Source organism: Pseudopipra pipra, chromosome 13 (assembly GCF_036250125.1).
Source record: "Pseudopipra pipra isolate bDixPip1 chromosome 13, bDixPip1.hap1, whole genome shotgun sequence".
NCBI lineage: Eukaryota > Metazoa > Chordata > Aves > Passeriformes > Pipridae > Pseudopipra > Pseudopipra pipra.
Window position 1 is genome coordinate 12,313,111 of NC_087561.1, and position 19,127 is coordinate 12,332,237.

General features: G+C 40.8%; 1 protein-coding gene across 9 annotated transcripts in view; it reads right to left on the bottom strand.

Annotated features, from left to right (window-relative positions):
* Positions 1 to 19,127, bottom strand: part of FGF13 (fibroblast growth factor 13) — a 313,357-nt gene that overhangs the window by 98,284 nt on the left and 195,946 nt on the right. For 5 of the 9 annotated variants that reach the window (XM_064670076.1, XM_064670075.1, XM_064670071.1 and 2 more), the window contains exon 2: positions 15,196 to 15,363. The exons of the other annotated variants lie outside the window; for them this stretch is intronic. In XM_064670076.1, the coding sequence (XP_064526146.1) occupies positions 15,196 to 15,361 (166 nt within the window). In that variant the 5' untranslated portion in view covers positions 15,362 to 15,363. The remainder of the gene's footprint in view (positions 1 to 15,195; positions 15,364 to 19,127) is intronic. 9 annotated transcript variants of the gene reach the window in all.

The window sequence follows — 19,127 nt, forward strand, 5'->3', positions numbered from 1 at the left end:
TCCTATGCAGAAGCAGCATGAAAAACAGACTGATCAATTCAGCCTACATTGAATGTTATACTTGTATTACACTTCACTTCCTTGCCTTGCAACCAGACCAACAAGTGAAATGGCATCACAGGGTTACCCTGAGAGGACACAACAAGGGATTGAGCTGTGTGAACTGTCAGCTCATTTGTTGTGATGGACAAATTCACAGATTCAAATCCCTGAGTATCTAAAGTTTTACCCTATGCAAAGCTCTGATCCATGCCCAAAATACACTTTTCTCCAACTTTCTAAGAATTTTTTCCATCATTTTGGAAAAACTCTCATTTCTTCTCCTAGTTGTAGCATTCTTGTTGAAGACAGATGCCCTGTAAGATATGCTGATATATTTGTCTTCAGAGAAATCTTTACGAAGAGAGGGAAGGGTTTAGAACAATTTCGCAAGAAGATTGGGATAACTTCACAACTTGGTCTACAATCTTATTATTACAGAAAATGGACAAGACAGCTTATAGTGAGGAACCTCAATATATCATGAAAGAATTCCACATGGGAAGACCCCAGTAAACACTCCTGCAACTGCTCAGAAGACTTTCACATGGTTACAGAGGAAACACTGACCTGCTCCCACAGGTTCTTAAGCATTAAACAGGGGTGGTAGTGTAGCCAGCTATCCTCTTAGCTACATGTCCCCTAAACTAGGAACTTCCTTAGAGGACAGAAGCCCAGGAAGCACAATTAATAAAAGTGATTGAAAGACTGTGCACATCCCAAAGTCATCTCAAAGCCAGACACCATTTAAGAACAGATTTTAAAGACAGGCTAACAAGTTCCTAACTATTTTTTGATCTCCCAGTATCAAAGCTGGAAAGCAGAGCAGTGAATCCATAAAACTATACAACTAAAAAAAGAAGAAAAAAAAACACTTTGAGAAAAAAGGTTGAAAGTATTTTCTTGACTTGATTTAGACCCCAAATGGCAGAAATCAGTTTATGAAATGCAAAGCTGATAAGGAAATGTGGCCTCTGTAATTACATGGCACATTTGCACAGTCACACCCTGTTTTTAGCAAACCACATTTCTTCTTTTACAAAATAAAAAATATTTTTGAAAGCAATTCCCTCCTGAGTCTTCAGGGTTCATGTTGCAGATACTATTAAAAGCTGCAGAAGACATATTCCAGATAAGATCTCAGTTTTGCACGTATTGATTCCTTCTACACCCCTCTCACTTGTTTTGGGACGGGCTGCTGGGAAGAAGTGCTATTAGAAGTAGCTGAAGCAGGCAAAGTCATTATTACTTGTTCTTTTACAGGACCTTCATTGCAGCTAAACTTAATGGAGTGGCAGAGCATTCCTAGAACATTTGGCAGCACTACATATAAAATCAACCTTGAGCATTTAGTCTCCCAAGAAGTTAGAAAACAGCATTAGGAGCCAGTTCTCAGCCAACACTCACTCCACTTCTGCAATTCCTCTGATTCACAGCTTCAAGAGCCACTGACTTCAAATGGGGCAATGCCGACTGGGACAAGTTATATTATGCAAAAAATAACAAGTCTTGTTATTACAATGATGGAGAAATCAGATGTCAACTCTCACAAACTCTAACATTATTGCCAGTAGATTTTTAAAGACCATAAAGAAGCCCTAAACTGTTTGAGAATTTGCTCTGCAAGTCAACTGCAAGAAGCAATCTGTTTTGATCCTTCCCAAGAGTCCCATCCTAAATCAAAGTAGTACAACTGAATCTTTAACTAAAGCTTCCTTTCTAGCAAACCTATAGCCCTAGAAGTCTCTTGAGAAATCTGACGTGTGAGTTTGGATTTGCATTTTTTTTCTGTATAAACCTTGATTTATATATTATTAAAAAACATTCCTAAATATTTGTGTCCTTAAAAGTGTTCATCAACTCCAGGGGAGTGAAAGGTGACGAGTGTTTTACTGGGCTCTCCTCTCCTTCCCAAAGCTCTTCCTGCCTCCCAGACAGAATGTTTTCTCTAGAAATAAAGCGAGATGGACTTCTTAGATCAACAAAAGACTGAGCTCAGACATCGAGTTGGAGGGAAACAGAATGACCTGTGAAACACAGGTTATACAGCCAGATTGCTGGAAATAAAACAGTGAATGAAGGTAGAGAGTTTGGCACCTGAATAAGAAACAGCTCCTGTAAGAGAAGAGAGCTAAATATAGAACTCCTCTGCAACACCAACTGAAGTCACTGGTGCCTTTCAAAGGTATGTGATGAAATCTTTGGGGATGTATTACAGAACTCAGATGGTAAATTGGCCTGAAGCCAAACACCTCTCTTGCTGCATACATCTCAGGATGAGTGGATTCCAATTTTACCCATAAATAAAAGTCTGGCCAAGGACTTACAAAGAAAAATGTCGGCAAGCATCCATCTCAACATCATTCTGCTGGAAACAAGCTGACTTTAAAAGCTGGCAATAAAACTACTAAAAAAAACCTAACTCCAAACCACACTGCTAAAAAAAAACCTGGCAGGAGTGTTGGGGTGGCTTTTTTGTTGGTTTTTCTTTTTTTTTTTTTACAATGTCCTTTTGAGACATTAGTTTATAAAAGGCACCTTTTCAATTCTGTTGAGGCAGTACAAATTCTGCTATAGGGGAGATTATATCGAGAACAAGTTTTCATAGTGCTACCTTGTGATTTTCCTCAGTCTCTTGGATGAACAATGACACCCATTTTATCATTTGCATGTGCAAATTAAAGAATCTGCCATAAATACACCTGATCAGAAATAAACTGGCAGCATTCTGCAGGTGTCAACACATTCATTAAATATACATAAGGATACGAACAACTACTTGTGTGATTGGAATCCACTCTGTGGGTTATTAAATAATTTCATGCATGTGACAGTATGTACAGAGCTGTGAACATGCAGCTGGAGAAGCAGCTGCTGTGCTTTGTAAGCAGCTGGCTGGTCAGTTCATGGGGGCTGATTTTCACAGACAGAACTACCCACAGAGAACAGACTATGTTTCTCTGGCAATGCTGGCATAATAAAGGTGATGTTACTCAAAACAAAGTTGTAGCTAACTAATCTCCTTTTCTTTGGAGATCTTTTGTCCTCTCTAGGTAACTTCCAGTTTCCGGTTTCCATCCAGAAGGGGCTTCCAACTCCTCTCTAATGGAGTATCCTTCTAATTGTCAGAGCTCAGGGATTCCTATTTCAATTTTGAATCTTGTCTACAGTCAACAAGTTCATCCAAAAGCACTCTGCTCACCTGTCCATACCAACACCTTCTTTCCACTCTCCTTGCAGACTTTTCTGCCGCATCATCAGACTCACCTTCTCCCATTTCAACATTTCCTTCTCTGATGCTTTATTTACACTCAGAACAGGAGGCATCCTGAGCAAAGCACATGCCTGAGTGTACCAAAGAACAAGCACCCAAGAGAAAGCTGCACAAAGAAATTGCCATCCTTTAAAACAACCTACTAGGTTTTGGTTAGAAGGTCATCACTATTAAAGAGGAGTCCACGTTAATTCAGGAACCTTCTGGCGACCTGCTTAGTCTTCCCCAAGGCCTTGAAGGCATCTGGCTCAGCAACCTCACAGTCAAGTGATTTTAAGTAACTTTGTAGTATCTTATTAAGAGGGAAACTCCAAGGGGCAAAGGAATTTTTGAAGCAGAGTATCTGAATTTTAGAGAATATCTAACTTCTGCTTGAGTGGCAACTGCGTATCACAAAGAATATGTTCTTCAGCACCAGCAGGAAAGCTTGTTTTGACTCAGAACTTCCTTCAACTTAGAAATAACTGGAATTGCATTTTTCAATATATCCAAAACCATATCACACTGACTGTACATTTCACTGCACATATTACTAAACACATTACAGTGAATTCTTTTCAGTTAAACCAGTAATTACCTAAACATGCTCCTTTGTTATTAGTACAAAGACCAGCAAAATTTCTCATCACTTTTACATTTATCTAATTTAACATCCAAGAGATTAAAGAAACCACTTACTTGCATTTGGCAGCTCAAGTCTCATTCAAATTTTTGCTTACTATTGGTTTTACAGTGTATTTAATCTAAATTTATCATAAGAGGGCCAGTCATATGAACTCTCCTGGATTAATGCTGATAGCTCATCGTGTGTGAAGCTTAAACATTTTCTACTAACAATATTTGAGAGACACTGGCAATATTTGATGTCAGCTTTGCCACTTGTCTGAAACAAAGAGAATGATTATACTTACCAGAGATAAGAGCACCTAATAAGCAAAACTTGGTCTTCAACTACTGGCTCAACCTAACTGGAGTTGTAGAGGAAGAGAAAGAGGAGCAGGTACCAATTAAGCAAAGGTGCACAATTGAAATAAACTCTAAATTTTTAACAACTCTTGCAATTAAGTGTTAATTTGGGATCACTTGTTGCAGAAAGGAAAAATCCTAGGACTGTTGTGAGGAAAGGCACATCTAGGGAACAGAATGACAGTCACCAACAGTGTGATTTATGCTGTTAATGGCTTTTTCAAAAGATGGAAAACTCAGCATTTCATTCACTGCAGTCTCAGATTCTTCTCCTGCTGATGGTCCTCATGGCTGATCCTTTTTCTGCAGCCCCATCCACCTTCACAACATTGACAACAAAGTCACTAAAGCCTCCAAACCAGTGATGTCCATGAGGGCAGGCAGAAGATACGAGTGCAAATACCCCTATTCCTGAAGTCACCAGCCCACAGTTTACTGGCACTGGAGCCCTCCACGCCCTGAGAAGTCTAAAGACAGTTTATGATGCATCTTCAATGGAGGCTTAAAGTACCAGCCAGCTGTACAGAGCAAGTTCTGTTCATTTGGGGGTATAGACATTTTTTCAGTCTCTATAGTAAATCTTTCATCCTCTAAGGATGTTAGGCTCTAGGAGTAGCTAAGCCTCTAAGCTTCCCAGAAAGGTTGCAAGAAATACAGCTGAGGAATGAAATGCACCTCTTCCACAAGAGTCAAGGACAAAGAAACCTGAGAGGGGTGTAGTGTAACAAGAAGGAAAACCAAGCATAAGGAGAAAGGTTAAGATGTTATTTACAAAATACTGGTTAAGAAACCCATACCTCCATCAAAGCAATTAAGAGAAAGCAGTGCTGGGCCACTCCATTTGTCTTTTGTGTGGGGCTCTGGCAAAACAATCATACAATCATAGAATATGGTTAGTTGGAAGGGACCCATCAGGATCATGGAGTTCAACTCCTGGCGCTGTGCACGATACCCCAAGAATCACACCAAGAAACAGGAGGCTGAGACGTGTATGCAACATTGCACTCAAGTCACCACTCTACACCTTTGCTCTTCTGACTTCTCTATGCCAAGGGCCAGAAAAAACAAATTAAAACCTGACTTAATGATGCTGGCAAAAATTTGAAGAGTAGCCATTAGGTTTTTATTCTGTTATAAGAGCTAAATTTGACCAGATAGCGGATAATAGCGAGAACTAACACAGCTGCATCAATAACCTTTCTAGAAGGGACTGTTGGGTAATGTGGAAATGTCAAGCGTGAAAGACAGCTGGTAACTAAAGACTTCTTGCGCATTAAGTTGTACATACTCTTCATTTTTTTCCTTGCTAAATCAACATGCAAGAATTATTTAGCGTGCCTGAAAAACATGGCAGACAGCTTCACATCAGGAGTATCCAAGATGCCTGGAAAAGATTTTCTTTGGTTCCCTCATTTTCTTTACAGCACGAGTTCAGCATTGTGCCCCTGAAGAGGATGGGCAGCCATGTGCTGGATATACTGCAGGCCAGAACCTTTGCAGGTTTATGCGCCTTGTAATCTCTAGGGTTTAACCTAACTCTTTGTAATCTGTCTTTTAGAAAAAAAAATAAAAATCTATCTCACTGTTTTCAAACACATGGTAGAAAGAATCAAACATGCACACTGGGATCAATACCCAGAAAACACCTGTTAATTCTTCCTGAACACCATTGCTTGATAATACACCTTTCTGTCCTGGAGGACAAGAGCTGCCTTAAAAGATGTCCAAACATTTTGCACTGTCCTACAAAATCTGGAGGGTTTTTTAAGCATATAAGAAAAATCAAAGAGCTTGTACACAGCAGGAATATTCTGTATATAGATACAAGTGGGCAAAAAACTGAATATGAAACAGTCTGAGCACTGACTTTTCCCCAAACACTCAGATACTACTGAAAAAGCATTCAATAATTTTACGTAAGTGTTCTAAGAAAACTCTGGCCTTTTGCAATCTTTGGTGCCTACTGAGGTCTGGGTAAAGCTTCTTCAGTTTCTTTAGTTTCACAGGTCAGGACATTTAAAAGAGAACAAAAAAAGAGACAAATGTACTATCACCAGAAGTTAACTGCTTATGCAATCATAAAAGAACAGTAGCTCACATTACTGCATACTGTGCTCACCACATATTTGAAGTAAAATGCACTGCTGTGAAAGTTATTCAGCTTTGTTCAGAAAGCAGCCCCAGCCCTGACAGAGCAGGATCCAGAACAAGGAGGAGTATCAGAGAAAAAGACAGCGTTGAGGGAACACATGGAGACCAGACTGAGTTGGAAGTAAGACTGATTCCTCTCCCTTTCCAGACAATCTGAGATACAAGGAGTCTGCTGGGTGAACCTTGCTGTTTATTGTGGCTTTGCTTTTGTGCACTCAGAGGTAGCAGCTGCTGAAGGCCAAGACTGCTGATGGGATGAAGAGCAGAAACCCCTGAGTTAGATACAAGCTGAGCTAACCCTGGCACTGGAAACCACAGGCAATTTTCTATCTAAGCTCATTATCCCTGAGATGATCAACAGCCCTGAGTGGTGCTGCACTGGGCTGCCCAGGTGTGGGGCAGGGGATCTCTGCCATGTGCTCCCAGCACCATGGAGACTTGTCTAAGTGCTTTTCTAAGGGATCACCTTGGGAAAGGAAACAACTCTTCAGTGATAGGTAAAAAGTTTAACTCCTCCTTGTTTACAGAGCTGTCCTAACCTAGAACAGCATGAAAGATTTGGCATGATCTCAACCCAAAGGCACTTGGTATTTAAATACTACAGACATTATCACTGATAAAGAGTTGTGCAATAATTATGATGGACCATGTAGCTGAATACAGTACAAAGAAAAACCTCCATTATTAATAAATAACCACATCTTCTTATTTAAAATGAGGACAGATTGAAGAGTGAAGTCTCATGCTTTCTCAGGAGAGTCATGGGATGAAAAAGTAGCAAGACAAAGGCCTTCCTCCAAACAAGGAACAGTCTTTGTGTGAAGCTCTCAGAGTGTCCTTTAAAGACAAGATGAGAAAAGAATATCAGGGTGACTCATTTGGTCTAAATGTCCTACTTCAGCTATGCTAAGTGCCAGATACTCTCTCAATTTATTTTGAGATTAGAGCAAAATAGCGAAAGGCATAGATAAAAGATTTCCCTCGAAGAGTACACAGGTAAGGTAAGGGATAAAATTTCTTTTTAGGTTACCATGACCTGTTCAGTGGTAAGGTCAGCTCCAGCATGAGATTTAAAAATCATTATCTTGAAATAAAAGTTCTAAAACTGTTCCTAATGCCACTACTTACTTAAATTTCTCTGATGCTACAGAGTGCAAATTTGGCTAACAGTTACATAGCTCACAATTACAGCTGCACCTTTGAATTTTACCACCAAGAAAACAAACCACTTAACTTCCAATCTGTTGCTTGTGGCGAGGTGAGGTGGTAGATAAAAATACTGTGAGGACTCTTTAGTGCCTCCCCTGGTGTCTCTATTACCTACAGACCTGGGACCAGCTACTTGATGACAGTGTGAGGACAGACACACAGAAAGGCAGGTCTGCATATGTTGGAAAATATGATCTAATTATCAGCTCCTCTAAAGACAGCTGGGTAAGAAGTGACTGCAAGGTGAGCATCTCTCCATCAGTGCCAGGCACCTGCTGAATTCCCCCTCTGCGAGGTGCTGGCCTGGGCAGCAACAGCCTGGAAAGAGCAGTGACACTGTTAAGTTTTAAATCCTTCTGTCAGAGAGAGGGTGCTCGGCCTACCTTTATTATTGATATTTTATGATCATGTCCTCCAGCCACATTATTCTAAGATCTTGGTCTGACAGACAGGCTAAGGTGTGCACAGTATTTCCTGGATGGAGATGGGTGTGCATACACAGAGAGAAGGATCTTCCAGCTGTAAACCTTATTTCAGGTCACATTCAGCTGACAGCAAGCACCACAGATTTTTGAAAAAGTCCAGGTAGGTAGGAATAACCTGGCAGGTGTATTAGTTAAAAAGCATTGGCAAAACGACACAATAGGATGCAGGAAACATGGCTGTGTATAATACCCTGATGTCTAAGCCTCTCAGGAGGTAAGTAAAACCCTATGGAAAGCTCTTGCACTGTGTCCTGTGAGGTGGCAGGTACATGTGAATTCAGGAGCAAAAGAGGTTTGCAAGCCTTTGGAAATGTTACTTTCAGTGACTTTCCTTCAAAGCCTCAAGTTCCTTCCTCAATATATCCTCTGTAATTACTGAAGTACCCAGTGACAGAAATGTTATAGCAAGAATTGGAGTCTTCCTGCTCACAACCTTAAACAAAGAACCTTATTCTTTAAAACATGTCCAGCCACCTCAAAAAGAGATGGTTTTTATATGGCAGCACAGAGCAGGATGTGCAAGCACCAAGCACAGAGACAAGTACCTGGTGAAAAGTAACTAAGGTGCAGAAAATAAAAGTAGTAGGGGGTAATAGTTTGGGAAAAAGCTGAGATAGGAGCCTAATAACCTGTCACCACTCATGCATTGCCTGCCAACACTGGCTGCTCCTGTCCTCCTGCCCCCAGTCCCTCACCATGTCACGCTCCTGCCACAGCTGGCACTGGGCTCACCCAGGGCTGAGCCTCTCCTTAACTCACATGGTGAGAAAAGAGGGTGTTTGGTGGTGGATCTTGCCAAACTACAGGTCAACCCACAAGCACGTGGTGGGAGGGGAAAGGGGGGAGGACTGAAGACAGCCGGCAGTTCAGCTGGCACAGGCTGCCACTGCTGAAGAGAAAGACAAAAAACTCAGGTTGCATCTCTAAGTCCATGGAATAGTATTGAATTCCCACTCTGCTGTATTTCTGCATGGCTAGAAGTGTCACCTCCCAGAACCTTCCAGAGAGAATACAAGTCCCTAGTGCTCAGCTGGTTCAGTGGGGAATTGTTATTGTTACTCTTTCTGATGAGATGTCCAAACAGTTTTGAGAATCAAGGAATTCACTTCCCTCTTGATAATGGAAAACATTAAATTTCCCAACTGCTTGGGACTTAAGCAGTCCTACTGCTGACGACTGTGATGACTTGCATGTTCAATCATGAATCGTTTTGGCAGTAAGGACCATATTAACTCCTTATTAAGGGAGTAAGGAAAGAAGAAATCAAACTAAACTCTGTGATGGGGTTCTGATCTCATTTGCAGACAAGCAAATATTGAGTAAATCTTGGATTTTGGTGGAATTACTCTGGATTTTCACTGTCTGAGCCTGAACCCGAGCCAGGCCCAGACTGTGTTCAGGTAAGCTCATTAAATACATCCCAACCCCTTTGACTCTGCTGGGAGCGCTCACATGTTTAAAGTTAATCGCGTGCTTAAAGGCTTTGGAGGATCAGGGCAAGAGGGCTCAGCCACTTACAGGACTGAGCTATTCTGCTTTATGTGCTGAGCATCTGAAGAAAATAAGAGTGTAATTGTCACCACTGCCTCCCAATGCCCTGAAATTGAAGGTTATCAGTTAATCACTCAAGTCAAAGATGGTTTCTCTTAGGGGGAAAAGGCCATTATACTAGTGGCAGCTTCAGACCTTTGACTTTATGTCTCTGTTGCTCTCTTTAGATCATCCTTCACTACAGATATGGTGCCATATCTGCAGCAACTCCATGTGTATCCAGACAGACAGGATACAGAGCTTTTTTTCATCTAATATTGGACAAGCATCAGGCATTGCTCATTGCTGCTTCTTGGACTTGGGAGCAAGGAAAGGTGAAAGCTTCACATTCCCCACAGGAGGACCTGAGAGGTGCAGGAAAAAGCAGAGTCAAGAACAAGGTTTTGCTGAGGCAAAGGGCAATAAGGAAAGCACTGACGCTTGCTATATCATCATTAGGCTGCAGGCCCAACATCAGGCATTAGCAGATTGCCTGCCTTCCCTGGGATGAGCTGCTCAAGGCCAGACAGCTTAGCTGCAGCAGGAAAGGGTTAAATACTCCTGCTGGCAAGAGCAAATGGGATACCAAGTCTTCACTTTTCACCTCTGCTGAAATCAGAAGACACGATGAAAAACATGGAAGCTCATGAAATGCTTCTAAAGAGGATCATGTAACTGAGTAGGAGCCCCTACTAAGGCACCAGTGAGTTCCCCTCAGATGGCTGCTGGTCCAGGTTAAATCTGAGGCTGAAGACACCACAGTGCAGATGCTGAACCTCCTCACTGGTGTCTCACTGCCAAATGTGCCCAATCTGAATGTCTCGGACACAACCAGAGCAGGTGGCTGTGCCTCTTTCACGTGGCTCATCTCTATTATTCTGCACTGGAACACAAAGTCATTTTTAGTTCTGAACAATATGTAAAGTTTAAAAACCTCTCACAATTCTCCATGATTTCAAATACAGGTTCTCCTCCCCCTTCTTCTTTCTTTTTTCTCCTCTAAAATGTAGAAGTACACATGCATTAACATAACTAAATGAGCGAGCAGGGCTAATAGGACTGATTTGGTCTAGAAGAAAAGGATATAATTAGAGTGCCAAGTAACAGTACTATCTGTGGTGACACGACTCTCAGAGCACCAAAGGGACACTCAGTAGGACAACATAAAGGCTACAAATTTCTACTGGTGACAAAACTGCCTGTGCACATGGAGTAGGTGGAAGAGGCAGCCCCCCACATAATGTGCTCAAACATCCTACCTTTTCCTTGCCCCCAGGACTGGCTCTGCCACTAATCCCATTGCTAGAGATGAAGATAACAAGCCATTGTCAAGGGCAACCACAAAGCTGCTTGTTTCATATTAGCATCCTTAACATTTTCTATCTAATCAGATTTCCTGTTGGTTGAGGAAAGCTGCCTTTCCTCATTACCAGCTGCTATCCCAGATTTCCCTCTCCCCATCCCCAATACGTGTTTTGCCATGCTTTTCTGCTTTTCTTTGTAAAAAGGTTATGTATGCCTGGAGGGAGACTAAATGTTACCAAAAAAAAAAAAAAAAAAGAAAAAAAGAAAAAGGCAAAAAAATCCCACATGAAAACAGAACTGTGGGCAAGTGGCCAAGACTCTTGATTGTGTGACTGTGACTAACCAATGGGTGTTTTTAAAAAACATTTCTCATTTTATTTCCTCCCCTGGATGTAATAATACAACTCAAATTAGTTTTCCAGGAGCTGACATCTTTTTATGTAACCATGTTTTATACAGATAGCAGCAGCTTATGTTTAAACTATTTAAGAGAACAAATAGCTGCAAAATGTACTTCAGATGGCCCTTCTACTGCTAGCAGTGTATTCCTGGCTGGAGGGAAGCTATAAAAACACCCCGTATTTTGCTGCTGCTTGGATGTAATTGTAAACAATGCCCAATGCCCACAGGACTCAGCATCTAGGTAAGGATGTCAGCTCTGCTTGTTTTATTGCATTTGAGAGATCCACAACATTGTAAACTGTAGAATGACTTTGACAAAACAAAGCTGGAATGATGTGGAATAAAGCAGCAGTTCAGCTTTTAACTCAAGTTTCCCACAGCATTAGGAAAGGCAGCATCCCATCTGAACTGCAATCCAGACTGACAGACATCACTCTGCTGGCAATGGGCTCAAATGGAAATTTCCACATTTTGGGAAGATAATATTGTTGTGATTTCCTGTTGTTCTCCTTCTGTTCCCTTCTACCACTTGCTACAGTTACTGGACCAAGGACCTTCTATGTGTACTCCGGGTTGATATCAAATGTACTGACCCTGGATCAATCCTCCTAAGGTGTATTTGAGGCATATGGGTGCTGGGAATAATGGTGATACTGCAAGCAGGCAGGTAGGTGTCAGGAAAAGAACAAGAAACCAAGGCAGGTCAATTTAGGAAACACGGATCTAATTTTCTCATTTCTGATTTTGCTTTTAGAAATCAACCTAAGCTATGAGAAATGAAACAGGCTGAAGATATGAGAAGTGATGGGCCACTAAGCTCAGTTACCACCGTGAGGTGGCATTTAAGTCTTTCAGCAAATACCAGAACATTCCCCAAAGACCCCTACAAAAAGCCTGGAAAATCTTTTACCTGGTATCATCTTACATGCCTAGGGGGTTCAAATCCTGAAGTGATAAATGTGGGTCTCCGAGCATTAACCCTGTATTAAAGAGGTTAAAAGATGCAGAGAAGAAATCCATCATCTAAACAAAAGAGTTAGGCAAGGAGTTGCAAAGTTCAAAACATGCAGGCTTAACTACATGTTCCCATGTCATTACTCAGCAGATAAAAAGGTAAATTTTTATGCTCTCTGCAGTCTTTCAAGTCTGCAATTTTCCATAAAACTTCCATTGTGACATTTTACTTGGAGAACTTTCCTAATAGCTTCTTAGTTGTCATACTTTCCAATACCTTGAAAAATGTGTAAATTACGCCACAGTAACAAGTTTAAACATTTCTTTTCATTCATCCTACCAGCACAATTGAGCCTGCTAACTGCTGGGTTCACACTGGAAGGTATTCTGCTAGGATTTGTTTCAGCCACTCCAGTAACTTCAATGGACTGTTGCAGTGTTTGCATGGAAAGCACAGTTCAGATAATTTCACTCTCAAAATTTTTCAGGCTTCATGCCAACAAACCACTGAGGATGACACACATCAGTCCTTTGGTGGGTCTAACACCACTGCCAGGCAATTCACAGGTGTTGAAGAAAAGGACTAATGCAGCCCAGGCAATTTGAGCTACAAGAGAGGACAAAAGGATTCCTAAACATATATTTTTCCTCTCATGCTAAGAGCAATATCTTTCACAGAAACACATATAGAAATCACACAACAACAAAAATTGATACCCCTATGAATTCCCATCAACTCAGATAGTTGCAGGACAAGCAATTACAGCCACATCTTCTTGTGTCTGTCTAGCAATGCGAAATTCCTAGAGGAGAGGAGGAGGGACAAAAGAGGGAAGAGAAATTAATCCTTGTACACTGCAATAAAAGATGACAGGCTTCCCTCTTAGAACTAAACATTTTCACTGAGAACGAATAACAATACCATATGCCATGCAGGAAGGAGTAACACAGCTGTCGTTGCAGACAGACAGTGTGGAGATTTATGGAGAATCTAAGAAGAGGAACTGTTGGCTTCCAGGCGGCAATACAGCAGAATTGGTGCTCCCCAGGTCTTCACTCAGAGCCTGCACCGTGTAAGATTTTCCTGGCAGATCCTGAATTCCTCAACATTGAACCAAACCATGCCTCCAGGAGACTCATGCTCTGGAGAGAAAAGGCCCAGCATACCTCTGCTTTCCTTGTTCCTCTTGAACAGGCCATTAGTGCGTAAATTGTTGATTTATTCACTGAAAATGAGCAGGCTCAGCTAAGAGCTAGTCCTCAGCAGGAATCCAGCTCCCAGGATAAGTTCCACTGAAATAACCATCAGCTTCTGCTGGAGTGACACATTAGCACATGGCAAAAAATGAAATACAGCATGTGAGTCAAAGATGCCAAGTTTAGGGCCCTTCTTTTTACGGATCACATGGAATCTTTCACCAAATATCAGTTGCTCAGCACCTATAGTAGCTCAGTTGTCATCATCTTCCTAGAGGAGCTTGACATGAACAGTTCTGGGCTCATAATTTACTCATGAACACCACAAACCCTGACAGATGATAGGAAATTCATGACATCTGCTAATCCAGAAGCGTCCTATAGGATTTGCCTTTCCTTCACGTTTATTAAGTTACAAAATCACAACCCCTATCAAGTCAGCCCTAGAACTGAGAGGACAATGAGACTTTTTCAAACCCCAATTTTAATATTCAGTTATATCACCACTGAAACAAAAAAACCTCTTCCCACACCTTACAGCAGTGTGTGTGTCAGACTTAGCATTTCTGGTGAGATGAAAAAGAAATACTATTCTAATAAAATAATTTTATTGTAAAAGACTCAAATCTCCCAGACGTGGTGCAAAGAACATTCATGAAAAATCTGGGGTATGTAACAGGAGAAAGCAATTGACTGAACATTTAGGGATAACAGTGACAGCTCAATGACTGATGCCCATCATTACAGAGAGAATAATACAAGTGATTTGTCATAAGAGCTCCAACCTGTTCACTCTGCCATTCCTGTAGACTCGACTGTGGCAGAATCCAGCCCTGAATATTTAATCTTAAAACACATCTACCAGCAGTAGCATTATTTGCCTTGGCAGGTACTGAAGCTTATGCAAAAAGTAGAAGGCTTACCACTTGGAATATGAGGCAGTAATGCAAAACACATATGGAACAATAAGAGAAAATATTAAAATAATATAATTTAATATAGCTTAATCTTATGTACACCAGATGAATGAGAGATACCTCATTAGCAATTTCATATTAGTAAACACAGCACGAGAAGAGACCATACCTTTGCTTTATCTGAAAAGGAAAACATTCTACTTATTTTTTTTCTGCTCTGCATGCATTTCATTTCCCAAAATGCAACCAGGCGTGCATTACATACAAACTTCATCCTGCTTCACCCGTGTACAGCTGCCATGAGCATTCTTTAGCGCTATGCAGAAGCCTTATGGAGTGAAAGGTGTTGGGGACAAGCCGAATCTTAGTCTAAGTGCCATATTTTCAGCAGAGTGCAGCTTCAGAAATGTTACTGGAAAGAACCAACTAGTAATTGATGCCATTTTAAGTAGCAAGCAGCTTTTGGCAGCCAAAAAAAAGGGCAGTGTGTAATGATGAGAGAGCTGAAACAAACAAACTTTATTTAAGAAAAAGCAGCGTCATTTCTCTTCTAGAACGATACCGTACGTGGTTTATACTACAGTGTCCCGTGATAGCTGACTCAGACACTAACAGGCAAGCAAAGGGGACATGGAGTGCATCACGCTTCCTGCGTCAGCGGCACTGCACTGACACAGGCTGGAAAACACACAGCACGCTCTCGGGACATACATGGAAAAGAAATAAAATAGAAACAAACAGAACATGGATCCATAGTGCCACAAACCTTCCGGCTCTGTGTTCTCTTTGAGGTGCACTTGCTTCAGTGGGCAGCAGAAGATTTCGTGACACTTAGCACGAAAAGGGGACTCTTTTTTCTTTAATTCCGCAGATTGGATCGAATCTTGCCGTAACATAATGTACTCCTGTGTGCCAGGGGGAGCGTCATCCATAACTGTGGTCACCACATAACAAAATGAACTCAAGTTAGAGCTTGAGGAAAGCAATCTAGGGAATCAAATCAACTACATAATGTCAGGGTGGGGAAAAGAAAGGAGGGAAAGAAAGGTTTATAGGAAGGAAAACAAACCTTAAAGTATCTTGGTCATGGTGGTAGAAGGGTGGGAAGGAACATTTACTTTTATAAACAACGCTTCTCATAAACATCAACACTTTATACTGTTTCATGCAGCTTTAATAAATAGAATAACACCCTGCTCAAAAAAGCAACAATGTTCCCTCCTCTGTCTTTCCTTTATTCTCCTTTAGTACCTATATCTATTCTGCATGCAGATTAAGAAAACAAACAAACCAAGCATGCTTTTACAGCCTAGCCATAGGCAATGTCTACATTAACATCAGTGAGTAATCGTTCCACATCTGCAGGTAATGCAGCATCAGTGTATCTATTCCCCAAAGTACAAGAAACATGCCTTTATCAGGACACATAATTACACACAGTTCCTTAGAGCAAGGATGATAATCCAATGACATTTGACTTGATCATCATTTTCAACGGATAGAAGAATAAATGTACAAAGAGAAAGCACATTAATCCTTTTGATGGTTTTCTTGTAAAACAGCAAGTAATTTTTAAAGTTGATCTTATAAATCAATAGTGCCATTAATAACATAAATGATATGCAGTCTAAAATGTTTTCTGAATGGGGTCAGACTATTAAATGGCAAAAAGATAAAATATATAGCGTACAGAAAGCTCCAGCTACCTCAAAGTATTACATTACCAGAAAGAATTGAAACACTTTTCCACTATCTAAAAAATGAAGCCTTAATAACAGAGATAGTGAGATTCCTCAGCTCACAGCTTTAAGGCACAGATCATCTCACAAGAACAAAAATTAAATGCTTTTTCAAAAGACAGTCTCTAACCACCACTAGTTATTTATAGCATGATGCAGAGACATAAAACCACAGCCAAAACCAAGACCTATGGCAAAAAAAAAAAAAAAAGCCAAGAATTAGGAAAATAAAAATCCAATAATAAGGAAAGTAACTATTAATAGGTTCACAGATGCACTAGCATGCATTAAGTAAGCTTATTTGGTTCTCAAAGTGTTGGCCATTAATTCTAACAATCTAACTGCTTCCTAAATATCTGCCAAGGTATAACCATTTTAAAAACCTGCCACATTTAAACATGGATCCCCTCGAACAAATATTAGCCTCTTGCATTTTCATGCACTTGATTATTTCTCTAGTAAGAGTCATATCTAGATGAAAAACTCGACAGTCTTTCTATTCAGAGTGGGCAGTCACCTTCTTTCAAGACCTCATTAATCCACTGGAGAAACTTGGTGCCTTGGCTGTTGTTGCTTCATTAGACTGCATGCAGCACCAGTAATAAACACTAATAATCTATACAAGATGTCATTAAAAGGGATGCATATAGGCTAATAGGAAAGCACAAGTTCAAAAAAGAGCAGCAGGCCAATGGAGCACAAGGTCTGTGTTGCCATATAATTACATCCTTAACAATACCAGTTTTACTTTGGTTTATGGGAAGGGTATGGATGTGCTCATGAAACGTACTGACAGCCTTGAGACTGAGGGGCAATGGCTGGGAGTGATTACTAAGAGTCAACATCCAAGACCAACAAGCCCTGATGGGTCACTCCTCCAAAAAGCCACCAGGAGAGAAGGTGACCACCCAAAAGGTATGGCATAGGGACATGCCAAACAAGAGCTGTTTGGCACTGAGCTGTGATTTATTTGCCTCTTTAAGCTCAGAGCATGCAGCATCCGCAAACCAACTCCACAGACTGATTCCACTCATCAAGTATTTGACAAATAACTGCTTGACATCACTAGGGAGGCCCACCCTTATCTCAGGCAAGTTCACTAAGACAGGTGGAATAGGCACAACTGGTCCTTTACCAGTCACCTACACGCTCATATCACCACGTGCACACAGATTTATTTAAATGTGAATATACCACAACGAGACCCATACCTTCTATCAGTGAAGAACATGGCAAAATCAACAAAGGCACATTGAATTACTAGACCCAAGGACAGCAGGTGTAAATGAGTCTTGGTTTTGAGGGCCACCGTAGCACTGACATCTGGAGCAAACCCCAGGAACCACAGCAATAATGCAGCCTTAATGCTGGAATGATGTATGGATAACTTAATTGATGTCAGTGTTCTGAAGGAACAGCTAAAACCTTTTCTTAACATGATGAATGGCCTCAAGTCAGGCTGAGAATTTATTACAAAACGAGGAACACCCTCTGACCCCAGTGCGTCCTTCTCCCTGCTATGATGACAGCCAGACACTCTCGTGGAGCCACTGAAATCACAGCTGCAGGACCTCAATTACAAGCCCCAGGAACCAATCCACAGGCAAATTTCAACTACACAGAATCTAAAGTAAAAAACTTTAAAATCTTGAGGATGTCCATCTCTGATGACTAAAAATAATCAGTGCACAACCATGAAAGTATCACTATTAAATAACTGAACAAACACTTTAGAAAAGGGAGAAATATCCTCAGGAATCTGCTATGACTTTGCTAATGGTATAAACCCCAAATTTATAAAAGAATCACATATACATCACAGTAGGAGAGAAACCATAAATTTCAGGGAATTAACGGAAATCCAAAGCAGTATTTACATGCTGTGCTATGTGGAGCAGAGGACATTGTACCAACTGCTCCCTCCATTGCAGACTCTAATTGCAGGACCTATGATATGCTTACACTGCTCTGTGTTATGCACAAATACGTGAGTCAGCTTCAAATCAGCTAATCTGGGTAGTAATCACAAGCCAGCACCAAGCTCAGACTGGGAGCAGAAGACCCATGAGAAGCCTGGCAGATGCTCAGCTTCACTCCATCATGTGGATGCTGTCCTCGAGAGCAGTTAGGAGAAACCTTTACTGAGGCACATCTACATTTCCTTGACCACCTTCCTGAAGGCAGATGTGTAACCATCGTGCCAGCCTCCAGTCTTCAACTACATCTCTGTTGTTGTATTTCAGCAGCTAATTATTTTTTTTTCCGTTTCATCCTAATGTACTCCCAATCCTCATGGGTAGAACACCTCAGTGCTCTACATTCCCATCTTCCCATGAATAAAACAGGGACAAGGCTGTCATGGACACAGGTCATCAACGTACAGCTAAAGAACTTGTATATTCTCAGATGGAAGATCATAAATAAATACTTCACAGCTTAAAAAAAGAAAAACCAACAACTTTTTTCTTCCCCCCCTCACAATTTGATGGAGACCAAACCTACAGCAAGTGTGTATGTTTAGCAGTAAGTATAAAATAGCTACAGTATCTATTATGTTTCCTACATCAAAACATTCTCCTTGCTAAATATCATCCTCTAGCATATTCTTTAAATATCACCCTGTAGCATATTCTTTCTTTTAAATAAAATAATAATAATTACATTAATAAAAACCTGCTGTCAACAAGCCAGTGGGGAAAAAATTCCTTCTTCCTATGAGCTTTATTGAGAGAAAGTGATCTTTAGGATGCCAGCACCAGGATGTTTTTTGAGATAAATTCAAACACATTTACTTTATATAAACACACCAGCTAAACAATTCACTGGCTTGTGTCTTTCTTTTATGTCCAACTGCATTTCGGTCCCATCTAGAATTGCCAGAAACCATAACATCAACCTTGTCCATAGGCCTTGGCTCAGGTTCCAACTGATTAATCTTCAATGTAATTCAAAGTTTAAT